The sequence below is a fragment of the Rhipicephalus sanguineus genome, chromosome 8 (genome assembly GCF_013339695.2).
Source record: "Rhipicephalus sanguineus isolate Rsan-2018 chromosome 8, BIME_Rsan_1.4, whole genome shotgun sequence".
Lineage (NCBI taxonomy): Eukaryota > Metazoa > Arthropoda > Arachnida > Ixodida > Ixodidae > Rhipicephalus > Rhipicephalus sanguineus.
In genome coordinates, this window is record NC_051183.1 from 32,727,319 (window position 1) to 32,744,897 (window position 17,579).

Consider the following 17,579-nt stretch of genomic DNA (forward strand, 5'->3'; position numbering starts at 1 on the left):
CAACTCTTAGGCTCAAAATGCATCAGTAATTTATTTTTCATTGCATTCATTCAGAACAAAAAAAAAATAATACTTTTGATATTGGTCCTGGAACGTGGCATGTCGAATGACCCATCGAACATCATAGTGCCTTCACTAATGTGATTGGCTACAGTCATATGCAGCACATTAGGTTAGCTCAAGGCACAGTGACTTGCAAAAGGTTCAATTCATACTATGCGCAAAGTATCTTGCTCTTTCCTGGCCACTAGTCCAAAGAACTGGCAAAAACAAGTTGCGTCCACATACACTCAAACCCCAATATAACGAACACGGATATAACGAGTTATCAGTTATAACTAAGTAAATGAAGAATAGTGTTGTCATAGATACAGTGTTACAAATATACGTTTATAATAAATTTTTTAATATAACGAACTTATTTTCAAGTCAGATGTGACTTTGTTATAATGAGGTTTTGAGTGTATGTGGATGTTGCACCTCAATAGGATATTGAACTGCATTGGCCAGGCAATTTTCCAACAAATTTACTTAGCAGCAACAAAAAAGGTAGAGTGAATTAGAATTGGCAAATGCCACATCATTCCTAGTGAGCCGAGTTTTTGCATTGATAATCTTTCTCAGTACGAGCCAAAAATGGGCGTTCTTCAAAAAGGAATCATGTTATACACGTTCGGCATACCCTAAGCACTGCCAAGGCTAGAACCACAACTGTAGAAACCACTGCGGTTGTGCATATGTAAAATGACCTAATCCATTTCAAATCATCGAGCGAAGGTATATTTCAAGATTGAAATAACCAAAGTTTTGTTCTACAGAAATGTACAGCCACTGGCCGGGAACTTCAGTTGAGCTCAAATTGACCAGTGTTGAATCAACACAACTCCCTGTACTGTATTTACTCGAATTGAATGCACATCTTTTGTTTTGTGTGTGTGTGTGTGTGACAAAATGAACTAAAAAATTGCCTGCACATTAGAATTGAGTATGGAGCAAAAACTATGTTCACCGCATTGGCAAGAGCATCCCATCAAAAAAGTCACTTGCAGCGTCATCACCATCACAAAATGGCGTAAGAGCACATTTTGTTGCAAATTCGCATAGGCCTCCACGACTTAGGTTCATATCGTGTGCAACTGCGACCTTTGTGCAACGTAGATGCTTCTCGTGAAGTGCAAATAGCTGACGCACCGCTTTAATTATGAAAGCTCACGTCAAAGGAAAGTTATTGTACACATTGAAGGTAGCTGCGTCACGTCTTTTTTGCATGCCCGAAGCATGTGACTGTCAGTAGCGCAAAAGGAGATCTTCAGCTGCTTGTTGACCAGGAAAAGTTTCTACAGGTTGAAAGTGGCAAAGTACGCTAACCTCGAACATTATCCTTGTAGGCCTTCTGAAGCAACTCCGTGTAGATCAAGCTTGTCAAAGTAACAGCCCCAGTATTGCAGTGATTGAGATGTATCCAGAAGCATTCTTAAAGCCAGAAAAACTGGATCGCAGAAGAAAAGGAACTGCAGGAAAATAAATTTCCTGCTCTGTGAAGGCAAATTGTGCTAGTCTTTCCCTTTTTTCTGATCATAAACTTAGTGGCATGTCTTTTTTTTTTAATCTCGTAACAATACGTTCAGGTTCATTTATTTTGAGCCCACGAAAATTGGGTGCAAGTTAGATACGAGTAAATATGGCATATATCCATTAGGTGGCTCAGAACAGAAGTAATGCTAATAAGAACCTCCAGCCAGATTGCAAGCATCTCCGTCTTGTATAAAATGAGAAAAGTCAAGACTTTCTTGAATCATTTATGAACAATAAGTGCAACAGTCAAAGTGCGCTTGCCCTTCGTTTGCTTGCCCTTTGTTCACTTCCTTGTGGTGCCTGGTCATCCTTGAGCGACTTCTTACACGCCCGAGCTCGCTCTATCCACCTGGTGAGACAAAATACCAAAGCAGCTGACTTATGGCTTTTCACATACATGACACTCACAAGTACAGAGTGTTGAGAACATCGCGATATCATAAACATGGACGACGCATGAGCTCCACCTTCAAGCGTAGAATGCAAGAGTGGAATCGGGTCCCGTTCGCAACACCTTCTCAATCGCTAGCCTGCGTAACATTCACTATTTCAAACTGCCTTAGTACATCTACTGCAACTACGCTTGTGATGTACCCACTGCATGCCCATTGACTTTCTCACACAGACGCACGTTTGTGTCCCCGGTTTTAGGTCGGAAACGTGAACGTCCCGGTAAATTCTGTCAGGAATTCTGACATCGCTGGTGAACCAACCATAATGCTTTAGGTAGTAATGGTGAACCTTTAACTCTTAATATGCGTTGTATTTACATTAGCTGAGGAAAACTACTTCCAGTTTGAGCGGAAACCAGCTAGCACGACTGTCTTTCGCAGGTGAATGGTGGGCATGCCGTGGTCCTGTGGGTGCAGCCAACACTTTTTTCTAGGGTTGTAAACGAGTATAGTGCTTGCAACAGTGTTTCATGCATGTGCAAGTGATGCCGCATGTGCAGTGCGTGTGGCGAGTGCGTCGCTGTTTCATGTGTTCACGTGGCTGGATGCATTTACCAACAACATCAGACTGGCACCGCCTTTCTTGCCACTCTTTGAAACCAAAACTGCAACTGGCACTGTAGAAATGTCTCCAAATGATGAAAAGTCGAGCACTCAAAACAAACGAGATTTTCAGCCACGATAATGCTTAGTTAGGTGCCCACTGGAACAACAAAAACAAAACAAGGTGTCAAGGTTTTGTGTCAGTGCTCCTTTAAGGAACAAAAAAACTCACCGCCGGTAGCGCTCTTCCTGCCCCGAAGGGTCACAAGGAGACGGTCGACGGTATGCAGCGGGAAAAATTGTTGGCACGTATGAAGGATGGTACATGCTATTGCTCTTTGAATTCCCGACGAAGTGCTGGCTGCATATTCTAGTGTTGGCGTTCGGTTGCCAAGCTTGCCGTCAGGCCTGTCGAGTAAACCATGCACGCAAGTTCAAATCCTCACTTCGCCATTTATGTATCGTGGTCACGCATGAAGGAAGGAAAGGTCAGAAGAGGCTCCCAAGGCCAGTCTGGCTACATTAGAGAGTAGTATGGCAGCAGTGACGCCAATTTTTTTCAAAGCGAAGCTATTACGTGTTACACATTTCGGTTGCATTATACGTGAAAAACCCAGTGCAGGCGAGTGTCCAGAAATGTGGCCCTCCAAGGCCACACACGTATCTGTAAGCACTGTTTTCCAATAACCGGTGCTCTCTTGATCCACAGCTTGTCGGTGATCGGCCGTTTCTGATATGGCAATCTGATCATGCATCAAGGGCACTTGTTATCTCACGTTGCCACATTTCATTGCTGCCTGGATATGAATGCATGACCGTTGTTGCCTGTAACAACTGAAATGTTGCACTGCTAAGCACTAGTGGATGAAGGTCCAACTCCTGGCATGGATGTAGGGAAAAGTTAGGAGAGAGCATGGCATAATGCGAAAGAAAGAAAGAAAACTAAGTAGTAGGTCAGCCACGCACCTGCAAAGCCTCGTTTGCCCCCGTTTTCCTGGTAAGGGAAGGGTTGCAGATTTTTTTTTTTTTTTGCAAAGGATTCCTGCGACTGGTGGCCCAACAGTCACATCAATAAACGCAGTCCAAGTCATGCCACTAGCCACACCATACAGAGTTGCTTGTGTGCATAGGTCGGCAAAGAAATTGGAGCTCACTCAGACTTGCTCAAGGAATATATTTCACTCCGAAGGACTCACTCGAACTCAGACTGAGCAAAATTTTCCTCAACCAGACTCACACAGACTCAGAATCGCTAAACTTTTTCTCAACCAGACTCACTCGGACTCAAATTCACTGACACGTTACTCAGCCGGACTCGGTGAGACTCGGACTCATGGCTTGACCTCAGTCCAATGAGCCTGAGTGAGTAGACACATAAGTCTGTTAGCAAAAAATTAGCTTTTTTGATCATGGTGTCAATGCTCTTTCACGCCAATATCTCACATAATCATTGCTCTGCAATGCGCCTTTTGAACTTGTACCTTCAAATACAAGTTATCAGTGGTTTCAAACCAGTGAGCACATTTTTATAAAATGCGCGACTCACACAAGATATTTTTATCAAGAACTTTCCTTCTCGTCGAAATATATATTTTGCGCTTAGGGCTCACTCGTGTGAGCTTGAAAAATTGTGTTCTGGGTATGTCAGTAACGACTGTCAAACATACAGGCTCTCGCAGAATCATGGCGCAAGCCTTAGTAACCTTCTTCAATGGTCCACAGAAAGATCACGGGACAAACCTGCTTTGTTAACCTTTTGCGACAGAGCGTCCTCACTTGAAGACGCGACTTACTTTTTCTATTTCTGTGCGCTATTGACACGGAAGAGACTATGAATGTTGAGCTAATGGTAAATTAAGCATTATTGTTGGCTAGAGTTCCTTTACATCACTTCTGGTTGATATTTGCGACACACAATCACTTTGGTGAAGACAGCACCGTGTTTGTAAGTAATATTTTGGAAAAGTCGCAATGCAATTTCAAAGCTTGCTTCCAACAGCTCCGGCGAGCCAGTTGGAGATTGGCCACCAACTTAGGCGTGCGCGGGGTTCTCTATGGGAGGGGTGGGGGGCAAGTTTTCACTGCAGCAACACCCACCCCCCCCCCCATTGGAAGAGTGCAATAGAAAACAAGCTTCTCAATGAATGCAAAAATAAAAATGACGCAATAATGACGTGCTGCTCTCAAGTTCCTGCGTTTGGTCCCCAGCTATTCCAAGGGGTAAAAGTTGGGAAGCAAACCACTCTTGGAATGAAACATCAGGGGTCCTTGACTGTCATTATTATCAAAAATTTGACAATAATATGAAAGGGAAGGCAAAGCCCCCCCCCCCCCCCCACCCCCACCGGGCACCCATTGTGTGCTCGGCTATGGCGCCCGAATAGCTGCACTTCCAACTTCAAAGACGTGACGTCAAGGCCTCTCCTGTTCTACTTCTTTCCTCCATGGCGGCCACAACTTGAAGAAAGCTCAACACCTACTCGACAGCGTCGAACCGCTTGTATCCAACGCTGCCGCCGCTCTTTCTCCCACGGTCTTGCAGGAAAATTGTAGAAAGACACGCCTTTGGTGGAGCCTTCCTGGTTGAAACAGCCGATCACGCAGCAATAACGCCGTCCCCGAAACCTCTTCACCTTTACTCCAGCATCGAGGGCCATAGCGTCGTTGGCAGTACTAGTTGCCATATGTACTACCTGAAGTTGCCAGCTGCCCCCACTAGGATGCGCTGTGCACTGCAGACTCCACTGCTGATTCCCCACAGTTGTACAGATTCATAGATGAAGCAGAGAAAAAAACGCCAGGCCTGCACGGAACACGCAGCAGTCACAGCAAAATCTGGAAGAGCGGCCTTTCTAGAGCTTGTTGTAAACTCTTTTGGGGCGATTACTGCAAGCACAGTTGCATGGTACCCTCCCATGCCATAAATCATCACAATTTTGCAAAGTGCCCACTATGCCATTATTCATCATTCTGCACAAAATGAGGTACCCACTATGCGCCTGTAAGGCATTATGAGCAGATTATTGATGCTGTGGCTGATGACGATGAACTATGGCTGGGCCCTTTGTAGTGGGCGGGAAGTTTTAAAACACCCACTTGTTACATAATTTGCATTGTGTGACACCTGGCGTCATTTTACTTTTTGACCATGCTACATTACATTATTACAAAACGTAGCGCAAAACAAACACGAACGAAGTAAAGTGGCAACATACACAGCGCAGACTATCAAGTTGTTTTGCGCTACGTTTAATAATGGTATATTACCAACTCGCCCAACAAGACGTCCTTCTCAAGCTACATTACATCTGTTAATGTTATTCCTTACCCGACATGACACTTGTACGAGTATTCCTCGACAGGCTGTGTGGAAGAATATGGCTCTGTGCCATGCAGAGTGCCTGGGTTGACATCCCCCTCAAACCATTTCTTTTTCCTCATTGTGCGTGACAGCTGTTACGGACACTGGCGGGGGTGGAAAACTAAGCCACCAAAATCAACTGTTGTGATCTTGTAACAGCTTTCGCTGTAAAAGGGCTCACTGTTGGACTTGCTGCCTGCTGATGGTGATACTTAGGAAATGCGGGAACGTTCTTTACAGTGCATTGTGGAAATGAGGCCAGTTCCTCACCTGCTTCATCTAGCCATTTATGTGAACTCCGTTTCATTGCAATCTCAATTCTTCTTTGTACAGGCTGTTTCACACTTCAGAGGAAAACTCGGAGCACATTTTAATGTGCTCCAGGTTTTCCTACAAGTATGAAACAGCCTGTTCATTGCGAGACTGGCTTTCATGCACTGTTTAAGCGCCTAGTGGTAGCAAACACTACACTCTTTCAAGTGGAACGAAACTAAGACCCATGGTCAATTCACTTCTTTTTCATTTGTTTAAAAAGACAGTTACGATAACAACCGTCTTAAAAAAGGGGGGAGAGAGAAGAGATTGCACAATATCTGCACCAAATGCAACAAAAGCTACCAGACACAAAATGTAAGCTAAATTAGGGGTTCTTCATTGGCGAATTGACTAGAAGTGCATAAGGATAATGATGGATGCTTTTTATTCGTGTTTATAATTTTTTTGCTTGCTTTTTAATGTATTGTGTGCAGGGTGCAGTGATTGTGGACGGATGACTCTGGCATGCTTTCCAATGCTTTTCGCACATAATGAAGCTTTAATTATTGCAATATAAATGCAACTTGTGCCGTTTACATGCCAAAACAACAATATTCTTATAAGGCATGTTGTGGCGGAGGGCTCCGGAAGTTTAGACCATCTGGTGTTTAACGTGCACTTACAACGTACAGTACACTTAAATGAAACTATTATTGGTAGCTTCGATCTAAATATGGTGCTTTCTTGGGTAAAATGCGACAGAATGTGTCCCACTATACTACTAACAACACGTCATACCACATCAAAGGCCACGGGAACTGTACCTGACTTCCGGCAACGGCAGGCATCACCCGGCTGACCGTAGCGCCTTTCGTTCCTTGACCATCGACAGAAACCCCACGTCGTGTGCGAGACCGCGGCTGGCTCCGGCTACCGGCGGACTGCTGTCGCATGATCCAATAACGTCTCTGAAATGTACAAACGCACTTCTTTTTGTTTTCGTAGCGCAAGTCTGGTCTTTTTGTCCCTTGCGGTTGCGATGGGCTGCTTTTTCATCTAAAAACAGCCCTGTCTCTTAGGAAGCAGTGATGGGACAGCTGCAGAAAAGTTTAGCGGCATTCAGCGAAGCAGTCAGCAGTGACTGCCATACCTTCAACTCCCAATGTTAAAGCAAGTTGTATTTAAGTGGTTACGCAGTAACTTCCCCAGCACACAGTGAGAAATGCTAATTATTCATATGTTAATACTTTTAAAAGGAACACTGGACACACTTGCCTCGCACTGGTATAAAGCAGAACCATAGAGCAAAGCAACATCTGACACAGGAGTCCTGCTTATATCCGATGTTCATTGTAAGCACACAGTAATCACACGCCCATGTCGGCAAGTACACTACAAACCAACATCAACATAACGAACACGGTTATAATGAGGTCCCCTATGCTACTGCAGCAAGCCTCACACTTGTTGATGTCGATGTCCATCTCAAAATCAAGTATCTACTTGACAAAGAGAATCGACATTAAACAACAGTGGAAACATTTGACGACGTAGCAGCGACTTTCACACTCTCGTACTTTCTCCTCCGAACTAAACTACACATTAAACTTTTTTCTGTTTCCTAGTGACCGCATCGCCCAACAAAGCACGAAGTTCGATCATCACTGGCATCTATCAATGATTGCCCGAAATCGATGGACACAGCGTTGAGATCGATAAAGAATATCTCTGCAAAGATAAAGCGCATAGCGAAGATATGCCGCTTTATTCATCACCTACTGTCAGTTAACCTACACCGTTCGCAAGACTGGATGCTTGTTCAGACACTGGCTTATGAGAACGGAGTATGTACATATGACGTACAGTACGTACCAACATTATTCGCACGGTCCTTGTTGTCGTTCCTTACATCACTCGATGTCGTGTGCGGAGAAACGGCTACGCACAACCGACACCTAGTGAGGCATTCTTAAAAAACAAAAGCTCCAAGATGTGACAACGAAGCAGCCAAATCTCGCAAAGCTGTGGTTGTGGATAACGCGGTCAAAGCGAAGCTCTACACCTCCGCAATAAGGCTGGTAGGCACGTAGGCTGACTCTTAACTTACACGATTATCGCATGCTGTCATTTTTGCCAGTTAATTACGCGGTACCTACCTTTTAATCGCCGTCAAAAGTCGCAGCAGTGCCGATTTGTTTACATGCTTCAGCCGAGAATGCAGCGACTTGAGATAAGACTTTGACTTCGGCCACTTCCTAATTAAACAATATATGTGTTTTCTTTTTAACCACGGCGCTAATAATGCAAAAATAGGCACTATATTTGCCCAATCAACTTTATAACGTGAGTAATTTCCTAGAAAATATATAATGAACAATACCTATACTATATTCTTAAAACGTTAGCAGCGCTACCTACACTGCGCTAGAAAGAAAGAAAGCACAATCGTGCCTTACTTCACGCCGGTCCCTGCTGCCCTTGCTCAGAGGACGTGAGGACAGTTTTCCAAACTTTTCGGTAAGATTTCTGCATCTAACGTCACGATTCTTGCGAGATTTTCTGACTGCCCTACTCTCACAAGAAGCTTTAGTAATGAGTATCGCTGCGGCTGTTTTGTGCTTTTATTAGCACGTGGTTTCGCTCTTAACCGTTGCTGTAAGGTGCCGCTCGCCTACCGAATGGAAAATATCCTTCGTTTTGCTCCTTAACAGCCGTTTATCTTGATTGTCCATTTATGTGTCGCTTTATTGCGCATGCACAAGCCTGAAGCTTTCAGTATACTTTTATTGGGATTGAAACAGGCCGCGGAGTGTGTGTCTGACGCCGGTATCTTGAGCACGGTCAGTTTAAATGCCTTGTAACAGCAAAGTCGAAGCAAGTTCACGTGTTTCTTGGGCAGATGACAAACATTTAATAGCCGTTGAAAGTATTGGACTGGCAGAGACCCCCGAATGCAAGGTATCAGCACGTCATAAAGGATACACTAGTGGAGCTGCCCGCATGCTGACGTGCCAACGTTTTGTAGCCCGCAACGCTCTCTGCTTCACAAATTTGTCGCATGTTTCAGCTCGCTCATGCCCTACCCAAGCTACTTTTGCGTTCGTCGCGGTGGATCACGGTAATGCGACTCGGTATCGAACCCGCGACTTCTCGATCAGCATTGTTCCTGGGCCGGTGGTACGAGGTTGCTTCCACATGCCGATACGGAATCCTTCATCATCATTATCATTGTCAGCTTATTTTAGTCCACGGCAGGACGAAGGCTTCTCCCAATGATTACCAGTTTACCCTATCCCGTGCCAGCTGACTCCATTTTATCCCTGCGAACTTAACTTCGTCACTCCATGTGACTGTCTGCCTTCCTCGACTGTGTTTCCCATTCATTGGTAACCAGTTATGTTGCTGTTACTATCCACCGGTTGTCTGACCTATGCATTACGTGGCCAGCCCAGGTCCGTTTCTTTCGCTTGGTGACGAACTAGGATATCCGCTACCCCCGTTTGTTCCCTGACCCAGTGTCGTCCTCCGACCTCTTAATGTTACGACCCACATCAATCAATCAGTCATCCAAGCCATTCGTAGAACGTAAGCAATGTTGCTAGACCTCAAGAAAAGTGCAATGTCATCAGAGTATGAACGTGTGCATTAAATAATAATGTTTGTCTTTTCAATCTCACCGCTGCTCCTTTCATGAAACAATACAGCGGTGAAAATAGGCTCCATTTGCATATGATTAAGTGCACGTTAAGCAACAGCGAGTGGTCGAAATTGCTGCAGAGCCTACTGCGACCAGCCTCGTAACCTGTTTGGATGGGCCATAAAATAAAAACAGAGGGTATAGAGAACAGAACGCTATCGTGTACAGCGAAAAAGTCCTATCGCACACTGTTCATGTAATGATATCATGGTTTGGCATGTAAAACATAAGAATTTAAATTTTTTGGAAACTATACGGCGCTGAGCATGATTAGTTTTACATACTGACGCATGCTAAAACAAAATAGGATGCATCTGCTTTCAGAAAACACATGTTGAAGACATTCTCTTGGTTCTTTGCTCTTTCAGTGAGAAACGAAAGGAAGCCAGAGTCCAGTTTGCAGCCATGTCGAGGGCCGTGGCCAACCTGACGGCGTCCATGATCAAGAACGGCAAGCCCAAGTTCGAGACCTTCATGAAGTACGCCCGCGTCGAGATGGTGCCGCCGTCGCCGCGCGAATTTCCCGAGGTGTTCCGGGGCTTCAGTCAGCTCGTCAGTACGGCAAAGTCCGGCGCGTGGAAGAACTTCACTGTCAAGGAGGCTACGGTCAACACGCTGGTCGGAATGGAAGTCATCTTCTGGTTCTACGTTGGCGAGTGCATCGGCAAGCGAAGCATAATCGGATACCAGGTTTAGGGACCCGCTCGCAGCTTCATCGCTCCTCCGTTGGACATTATGCTAGGTGTTCCATTCGTTGCGAATTTGGAATAAATGTGCCAGTGAACTAGGCGATTCGCAACTGTGTTGCGTTGGGAGAATTGTCTCTCACTAACATAGTGTTTAAAGGAAGGTCATTTTGAGGGCTCTTTTTTTTTTTACACAACCTTAATGAAAACCAGCAGATAATAAAGCCAAGAAAGGTATAGGGGACGTTAATTGTACTGTTTCAAGTGTATTGTGGTAATTCTGATATACATATGAAGAAAGTGAAGTGGACGAAGAGACAACTTGCCAGCCGCAGGGACCAAACTTGCAGCCTTCATCCAAAGGTTTGGCCCCTGCCGGTGGCAAGTTGTCGTTTCGTCCGCTTTACTTTTTTCATATCGGTATCATAATTGCTACAATACATTTAAAACAGTACAATTAACATCTCCAATACCTTCCTTGGCTCCATTATCTGCTGGTTTTCATTAAAGTTGTGTCAAACTAACATAGTTGAGTCGCACGTTCTGCTATTCATTAAAGGGGTACTTTTCGAAGCTGAGGTCACTCCGCCATACAAATCTCCTGTATACAGATACGACTCTGAGCTAGTGTGAAGCTCAATAAATGCTGATAAGATATGCCACAAACAGTTAATATTCGTCAGAAGCCAATCCAGCTTTGTATGCTGGATTCTATGATGTATGCTGGATTGTATTCCGAGCACATACAACAGAGCTTGAGTCATTTTATGCCATGGGCAGTAGTTCTCCCAGCAGATAGTGGGAGGCACTCCCCCAGTCTACCAGCTTACAAATGCCAATTTGTCGTCTTTACGTTGTGATGTTGGACAGTTGTATCCATAGCAGGAACACCACTTGAAAGGAAATGTTTAAGTGTTGCTTGAATAATAGAGATGTTTTAACAACAGAACTGTTCTAGGGCTGGTCCTGATGACAGACGAGTGTCCGCGTCGCATGTCACGCTCTAGTTCCCAGATACACATATAGATGGCATAACTGCCTCGATAGTGGATGAAGCAATAGCCACACATTGAAACTGGGAAGGGGTGGCACGAGCGTGAATAGGGCCTAAAGTCACTATAGCAGGGACGGGTGTGGCAGGGGCTGCCGTACATCCTTTCCCATGCATCTCTACTCTACAAATCCCACACAAAACCACAAAACACCTGCCACTGTGGTCTAGTGGTTACGGTGCTCTACTGCTGACCCGCAGGTGGCAGGATCAAATCCCGGCCGCGGCGGCTGCATTTTCGATGGAAGCAAACATGCTTGAGGCCTTTGTGCTTAGATATAGATGCACGTTAAAGAACACCAGGTGGTCGAAATTTCCGGAGCCCTCCACTACAATGTCTCTCATAATCATATCTTGGTTTTGGGACGTAAACCACAGCAGTTATTATTAAAATCACAAAACATCACCGAAAATCAATGAGGAAACACAAGAGAACCGCAGCTCCGCTGTTTCTGCAGACTTCACGCTGGGCAGAACTGGGGTCAGTTTTTTAATGACATTATCTTCGCGGGCTTCTTACACCCACAATCTGTCATGGGGCATGTATCAGCACTGTCAACGCACATGCAAAGAACATTGCCAAGAGACCTGGACAAATGCGAAACAAGATGTTTTATTTTACAACAGAATCACTTTATACATAGCGTGCACATCAACAAAAAAATCTGGCATATCTGGGCAGGTTTTTTTTTTTTTTTTACTCTAGGACAGGAGGCAGTAGACGAGATAATTAAGTTGGCACGGGGCCTTGCTTCTTACGAAGCGTACTTTCGCACAACGACATTATCTCACTGTGCAAGCCACTCCGAGACGAAAGCAAACATTGCAAACAAGTATGCACCACGTGGATAGCAGTAGCAGCACCGCACAGCGGATGATGGAGCACCCCCGTATTTAAAGGGCTCCTTCACCGGGCCTCACGACAGAGCTATTGAAATGTTCCGTATGCGATTCCTAGAAATCCATATGATCTCCGTATAAACTTACGGACAATATGTGGATTTGATATAAATTTCATTAAACTTCTTAACAATCTTACAGACAACATATGGTAAATTTACGTAACAATGATACAGAATAGTTTGATAGAGTGGTCACACATTGGAAGTTGTGAGGTGCCGCTTAGACAGTGCTTAATCAAAATAATTTGTTGGTTTGTTTCATTATTGAACGAGACAGAAGAAATCAAGCCTGTCCTGTTACGATGCCTCCATGAAGCTAGCTTCACTTCCAAAGCCGACCATCCAAAGGCCAAATCCGATCTTTGCATTTGCTAGCATCTGTAAGCAGCTTGTCTCCCCTGCTTTCTAGCAATATCCAGAGGAAAGGGAATGCATTGCACTCACGTGACAGGCCATGCTTTTTGTTCTCTCTAGTTCGCTTTATAGTGAATTTCTGGTGGTGGTATTGCACCCTCTACATTTGATGGACAACACAGGTCACGTGCGATGGTATGGCACGTAAGAGTAAGTTCAATTGCTTGTGAAGTGCTGTTCGCTCAAAACGGCTCCCATCTTCAGATGCCTTGAGTGCAGAAAACTGATCAACATAGACTTGTCGGTGATGCATGTTCCATTTGTATAGCACAGAAGAGAGAAACACGAGCCAAGAATGGTGGACGATAGCGTTTACATCCGTTTTCCTTTCCAGATACCCGTATCTGCCACTTCATAAACAACTGGTCTACCCAATACGCTAAGGCTGTCGCCATTTTGAATAAGTAGATGTTTGCTCCCAGACTCTCAGAGTGTTCAACGATAGCCAACCCAGCACACATGTATGGCGTGAGCATAAGTCAAATCACTTTCAACAACACACAGTCACTTGCCGAGGCAGGCTTCCAATTGTCTTCACAATAAGTATGGGCCTTACAGCGAGATCATGTCGAGTCATTGTTCTATATGTACATCATCATGCCGGTTTAGATGTGCAGCGGCGAAATGCGTGTGATAACGAAGCAGGGGAAGATGTGCTGGGGAATGAGGAATGGTTGGATGGGAGGGCGGGGGGAGGTGATGGCATGATAGAAGTTCTGAATAAATAAAACTCGGATGGCACGATAGGGAGCGGTGTGTTGGCCTCCCCCAAAGAATATCGGCTGAAGCTGCTCGACTAGATAGCAGGCCAAGAGCGGTTTACGCGCTTTTCTTGTCTGCGAGATAAAAAGACTGCTTTCCGATTTGACACGGACATGTGCCAAAAGCAGTGACGATACACAGAGAAGTCAATAAAAGCTTTATGTAGAGGGCAGCTACAAGCAACGTGGAAAATGAAGCAAGATATGAAATCAAATCTTGCACAGTTCATGTCGTTTTTTCAGCCTTATGGCATGGTCGATGGCATTGTACTAATGAGCCTTAAATAACATGGGATGCGTACGGTACAGGAAAATGATAAACTGCTATGACTCACTCAAGCAAGCCTAGTTGTGGGTGGTAGTTGGCATACATTGGAAACGAAGTAGTTATGGACTTGTGTGATAATCCACATACTGTATGAACATGGGCTGAAACACAAGTGGCATTGATAAACATGATCAGTGAGTGAACGTAAGTTATCTGTACTTCAGAAACTGAAGAGCAGCATTTTTTGCAGCCTGTGGTAGCCACACAGTTGAGGATGCCCTTTAGTTTCTGTTGGTGGAACCTACTTCATGACTATTAATTCATGTGGTGTCTCAACATTAGAAGATATCCTGCAATAAAAAAAAGTTTATTATCTCTTACAAGGCCCATCATTTTCAGGTTTTTACTCTTTCACCCGAAAGTTCAGGTTTTGAACAGCGAGATAGCTTTGCCAGATCAAATGTGTCAGGTTTGTTAGCAGAGCTACAGATCAAGAGGCACCTGCGTCTGTAACATAACCATTTCGTTATGTTTTAGCAACGATAAAGATAATATTCTGCAAATGAACATGATGAGAATTAGTCTACATTTACATTCCTGAGAGCATACTGATGATGTCCGCTTGAGATAATCATTTGCATATCTATGGCTAGCAATCGCATGACATGACAGTTTTCTGTCGAAATAGCATTTGAAACTTAAACATGACAGCAAGTTGTATTTTGTGCACAAGATTCCTAATTTGTGCTTTCAGATGAATAATGTTACAATATATCCACAATTATTTTTCATTACATACTGATATTTGAGTTCCAGCCCATGTGTAGAACAATGAAGGACAGTGCAATTTCTGGAAATCATGGTAGCAACAGTTGAAATGTGTATGATCATGCCATGTATATATGATAGTAAGTCGCGATATAGTGCAGTCTCATCACATCAATAATGCAGGGTGCATATTGTATGAGATCTTGCCATGAAATGCAGCTAATTAAATTCAACGTCACTGAAGTCGACTGGGAAGAGTTTGCTTTTTTGAACCTTTCACTCCCACATGCTCAGTCACCTTTCTCAGTCTTGGCGTAAAACATTTCAGCCCTGTAAGCCAGTTTGGCAACAGACATGTTCAAAATGTAAAACATACTAAAAGAAGACGTAATATTTGCCTGAGTGAGTTCATAGAATGTACAGGCACACACTGCCTATATGACATATGGTGCAAGAAGCATATATTAGGATGCGTCAGCAGCAGTGCCGCCTCCCGTCGTGAGGGTGGTGACACCCATTGACCGCGTCGTGGCCATACTGTACCAGATCAGTGGACTTAGGCACATGTGTGTGCATGTTGTGCTGTCATGTTGTTTGGTGTCGCTAGTTTAGCACATTCCTACATGCTCCGACACAATATGGTGGCACTGTCACCACCCTGTACGAAGAAGCGCTGGCATCTAGGCACCCTAGGATATGTCTTCCCTGGACTCTTCAGATCAAAGCTACCGTGGACTGCTTTGGGCCTATTGCGTACTGGCGCTACCTGGTGCACAGGAATGTAAGCAATCATTGCTTAAGGTTGCCAGAGCAGTTGGGCAACAATGTGCCACCAGGTAGGCCACCCTGAGCATCTCCACGCTACTGTCCTTGCTTCTCTGAGCTCTTGCTCCATAGTCATGAACACTGCACTCAGTTACAAGCTCGTTTCATGCATGGGACAGTGGCAGAAACCTCAGCGTAAGGACACAGGCACTAAACAAGGAACTGAAAGTTGGGTGCAGTGCACACACACGATTGCAGCAGACAGCCTGTCGAGTCCTTTGGAGGAGGCCAAACGAAGGCGGCGCTCCAAGAGATGCCTTTTGCTGGGAGGTAGGTTTTCCACAGGAAATTTGCCACGGTCGTTTTTTTTTTCTGAGTCGGCCGTATTCGAAGCCCGCCGTAGACGTTCCTAGGCGTCCTAGCGTTCGTCTTCGGCGTCTTCGTTGAATGCCGCCTGCACGACGTACCAGTACGGTCGGTGCCGACTGAACGTGCCGATGCGCGGCCTAGTGGCGAATGGGGTGTCATCCTCCGGTGACGTCAGGAATGGCATGCTTGGAAGCAGCGCGCGGCCCGTTGTGTGCCGCGACCCCGCTCCGAGGCGCCTGTGTGGACTGGCGTTGTCGACCTGCGGTATACGTGTGACATTGGAATGAATACAGACGTTCATTCGAGTCCATCTTTAGTCTGAATGTGGACGTGTACTACAACACATCCTTCAAAGCTAGCTGTTGACAATTCACCACATGCGTTTATAGACAACAAACAAAAATCTTAGTTTATGCATCATGTGGGGGCTCAGTGACTATGGTGTTAACGTCGCTTTCACGAGGCCGCGTTTTTGATTCCCCTCCGCTACGGCGCGCACACTTTTATTATCCTACGTCCCCTTTGCCCGCGAGCGTCTAGAACGCTAAAACGACTGCATTAATCAATCCTCTTTGTTGTGCCTTCGTTCAGCTAATTGTCTCCTTCCACCCGTAGGTGGCACACTCGCCTCAATACCATTGCCCTCCGCTACGGCGCGCCGTACACCTTATCAGGCCACGCCCTTTGCCCGCGCATGCCTAGAGTGCCAGAACACGCAATCTGCGGGTGCTATTCTGGACACTGCCGAATTCCACCATCTTGTCAAATTTCCTAATGGCTACATTTAAAGCCAATTTGAGAGGCCGTACCTGCACTCCGGCCAAATCGGAGTTGACCGGCGGTGGAATTTGACAATGTCGAGAATATAGCAACCTTCACGAGCCTTTGTCTTGCGTTCGTTGTGCTGGTTCTGCTAACCTAGCTCCATCCACTCCCACGGCGTACTCCCCTCAATCCCACCTCCCTCTTGCACAGCGCGCGAGAACGTGCTCCCTCGTACGTTTCGCTTGAATCCCACAACACACCATGCGCGGAGTGCGGTGGGATTTCATTGCTCTTGGACGGGACATCACGGCGATGGCAAACTTTAATTCTTAACAATTCCCACATAAATGTCATCCCAATAAATATATCTTACACACCTCGTTGTGTTCCCTGTTGACCTCGTGTGCCGTCTGTAGTCGTGACGACGAAACGACACGAGGGGGCGTGGTCGTCGACGGCTCGGGGCGCTGAATTAGAGGCGACGGTCCCTGCTGCTCGCGCTGCATGCCGCTCTCGGACGAACCCGAAGAAGACGACGCAGAAGCTGAAGAAGAGGAGCCCGAAGAGGCGACTAGGTTAAAGGCGTCCAGACTGGAGCCATCCGACGGCCTGGCGCAGTAACTGGCCAGTGTCGAGAAGCTGCATGGCTTGCGGCAGCATTCTTCCACAATGCCTCCATTTGAGTATTGCCTGCGTGACAAAAAATGCAGTGCGTGAAGAGAACGTACCGGCTTTCTAACGGCTTCGCATTCGACACATCGTCAGCGGGAAATAGTTGTAACAATCAATGGTTTGCACGTGACTTATCATGGACCCAGCTAGATTCTCAACATAGCGGTACTCCAATATGGCTGCTTTGATTACCTTAAAGCAGCGTAGTCACGCGGAAGTTAACCTTATTCAGTGTGATGACGCTGCTGGAACGTTTCTGGCCTCTGTGCAAGAAT

The 17,579-nt window shown here is 45.4% G+C and overlaps 2 protein-coding genes and 2 long non-coding RNA genes across 4 annotated transcripts in view; 2 read left to right on the forward strand and 2 right to left on the reverse strand.

Annotated features, from left to right (window-relative positions):
* Positions 1-1,794: 1,794 nt before the first annotated feature.
* On the reverse strand, positions 1,795-8,425 carry LOC125759728 (uncharacterized). The gene is made up of 3 exons (XR_007417365.1): positions 8,343-8,425; positions 7,011-7,154; positions 1,795-1,924 (listed from the first exon to the last, which is right to left on the reverse strand). It is a non-coding gene; the product is annotated as an uncharacterized LOC125759728 (long non-coding RNA).
* On the forward strand, positions 2,827-5,349 carry LOC125759729 (uncharacterized). Its single transcript, XR_007417366.1, has 2 exons — positions 2,827-2,985; positions 5,058-5,349. It is a non-coding gene; the product is annotated as an uncharacterized LOC125759729 (long non-coding RNA).
* Positions 8,426-8,589: 164 nt separating the features above from the next.
* LOC119401678 (ATP synthase subunit g, mitochondrial) lies at positions 8,590-10,673 on the forward strand. The gene is made up of 2 exons (XM_037668601.2): positions 8,590-8,703; positions 10,252-10,673. The coding sequence occupies exon 2, from the start codon at positions 10,289-10,291 to the stop codon at positions 10,577-10,579; it is 291 nt and encodes a 96-aa protein (XP_037524529.1). The 5' UTR covers positions 8,590-8,703; positions 10,252-10,288; the 3' UTR covers positions 10,580-10,673.
* Positions 10,674-12,217: 1,544 nt separating this feature from the next.
* Positions 12,218-17,579, reverse strand: part of LOC119401679 (uncharacterized) — a 65,747-nt gene continuing 60,385 nt past the window's right edge. The window contains exons 3-4 of the mRNA XM_037668602.2: positions 17,010-17,322; positions 12,218-16,126 (exon numbers count right to left, since the gene is read on the reverse strand). Of these exons, the coding sequence (XP_037524530.1) occupies positions 15,917-16,126; positions 17,010-17,322 (523 nt within the window). The 3' untranslated portion in view covers positions 12,218-15,916. The remainder of the gene's footprint in view (positions 16,127-17,009; positions 17,323-17,579) is intronic.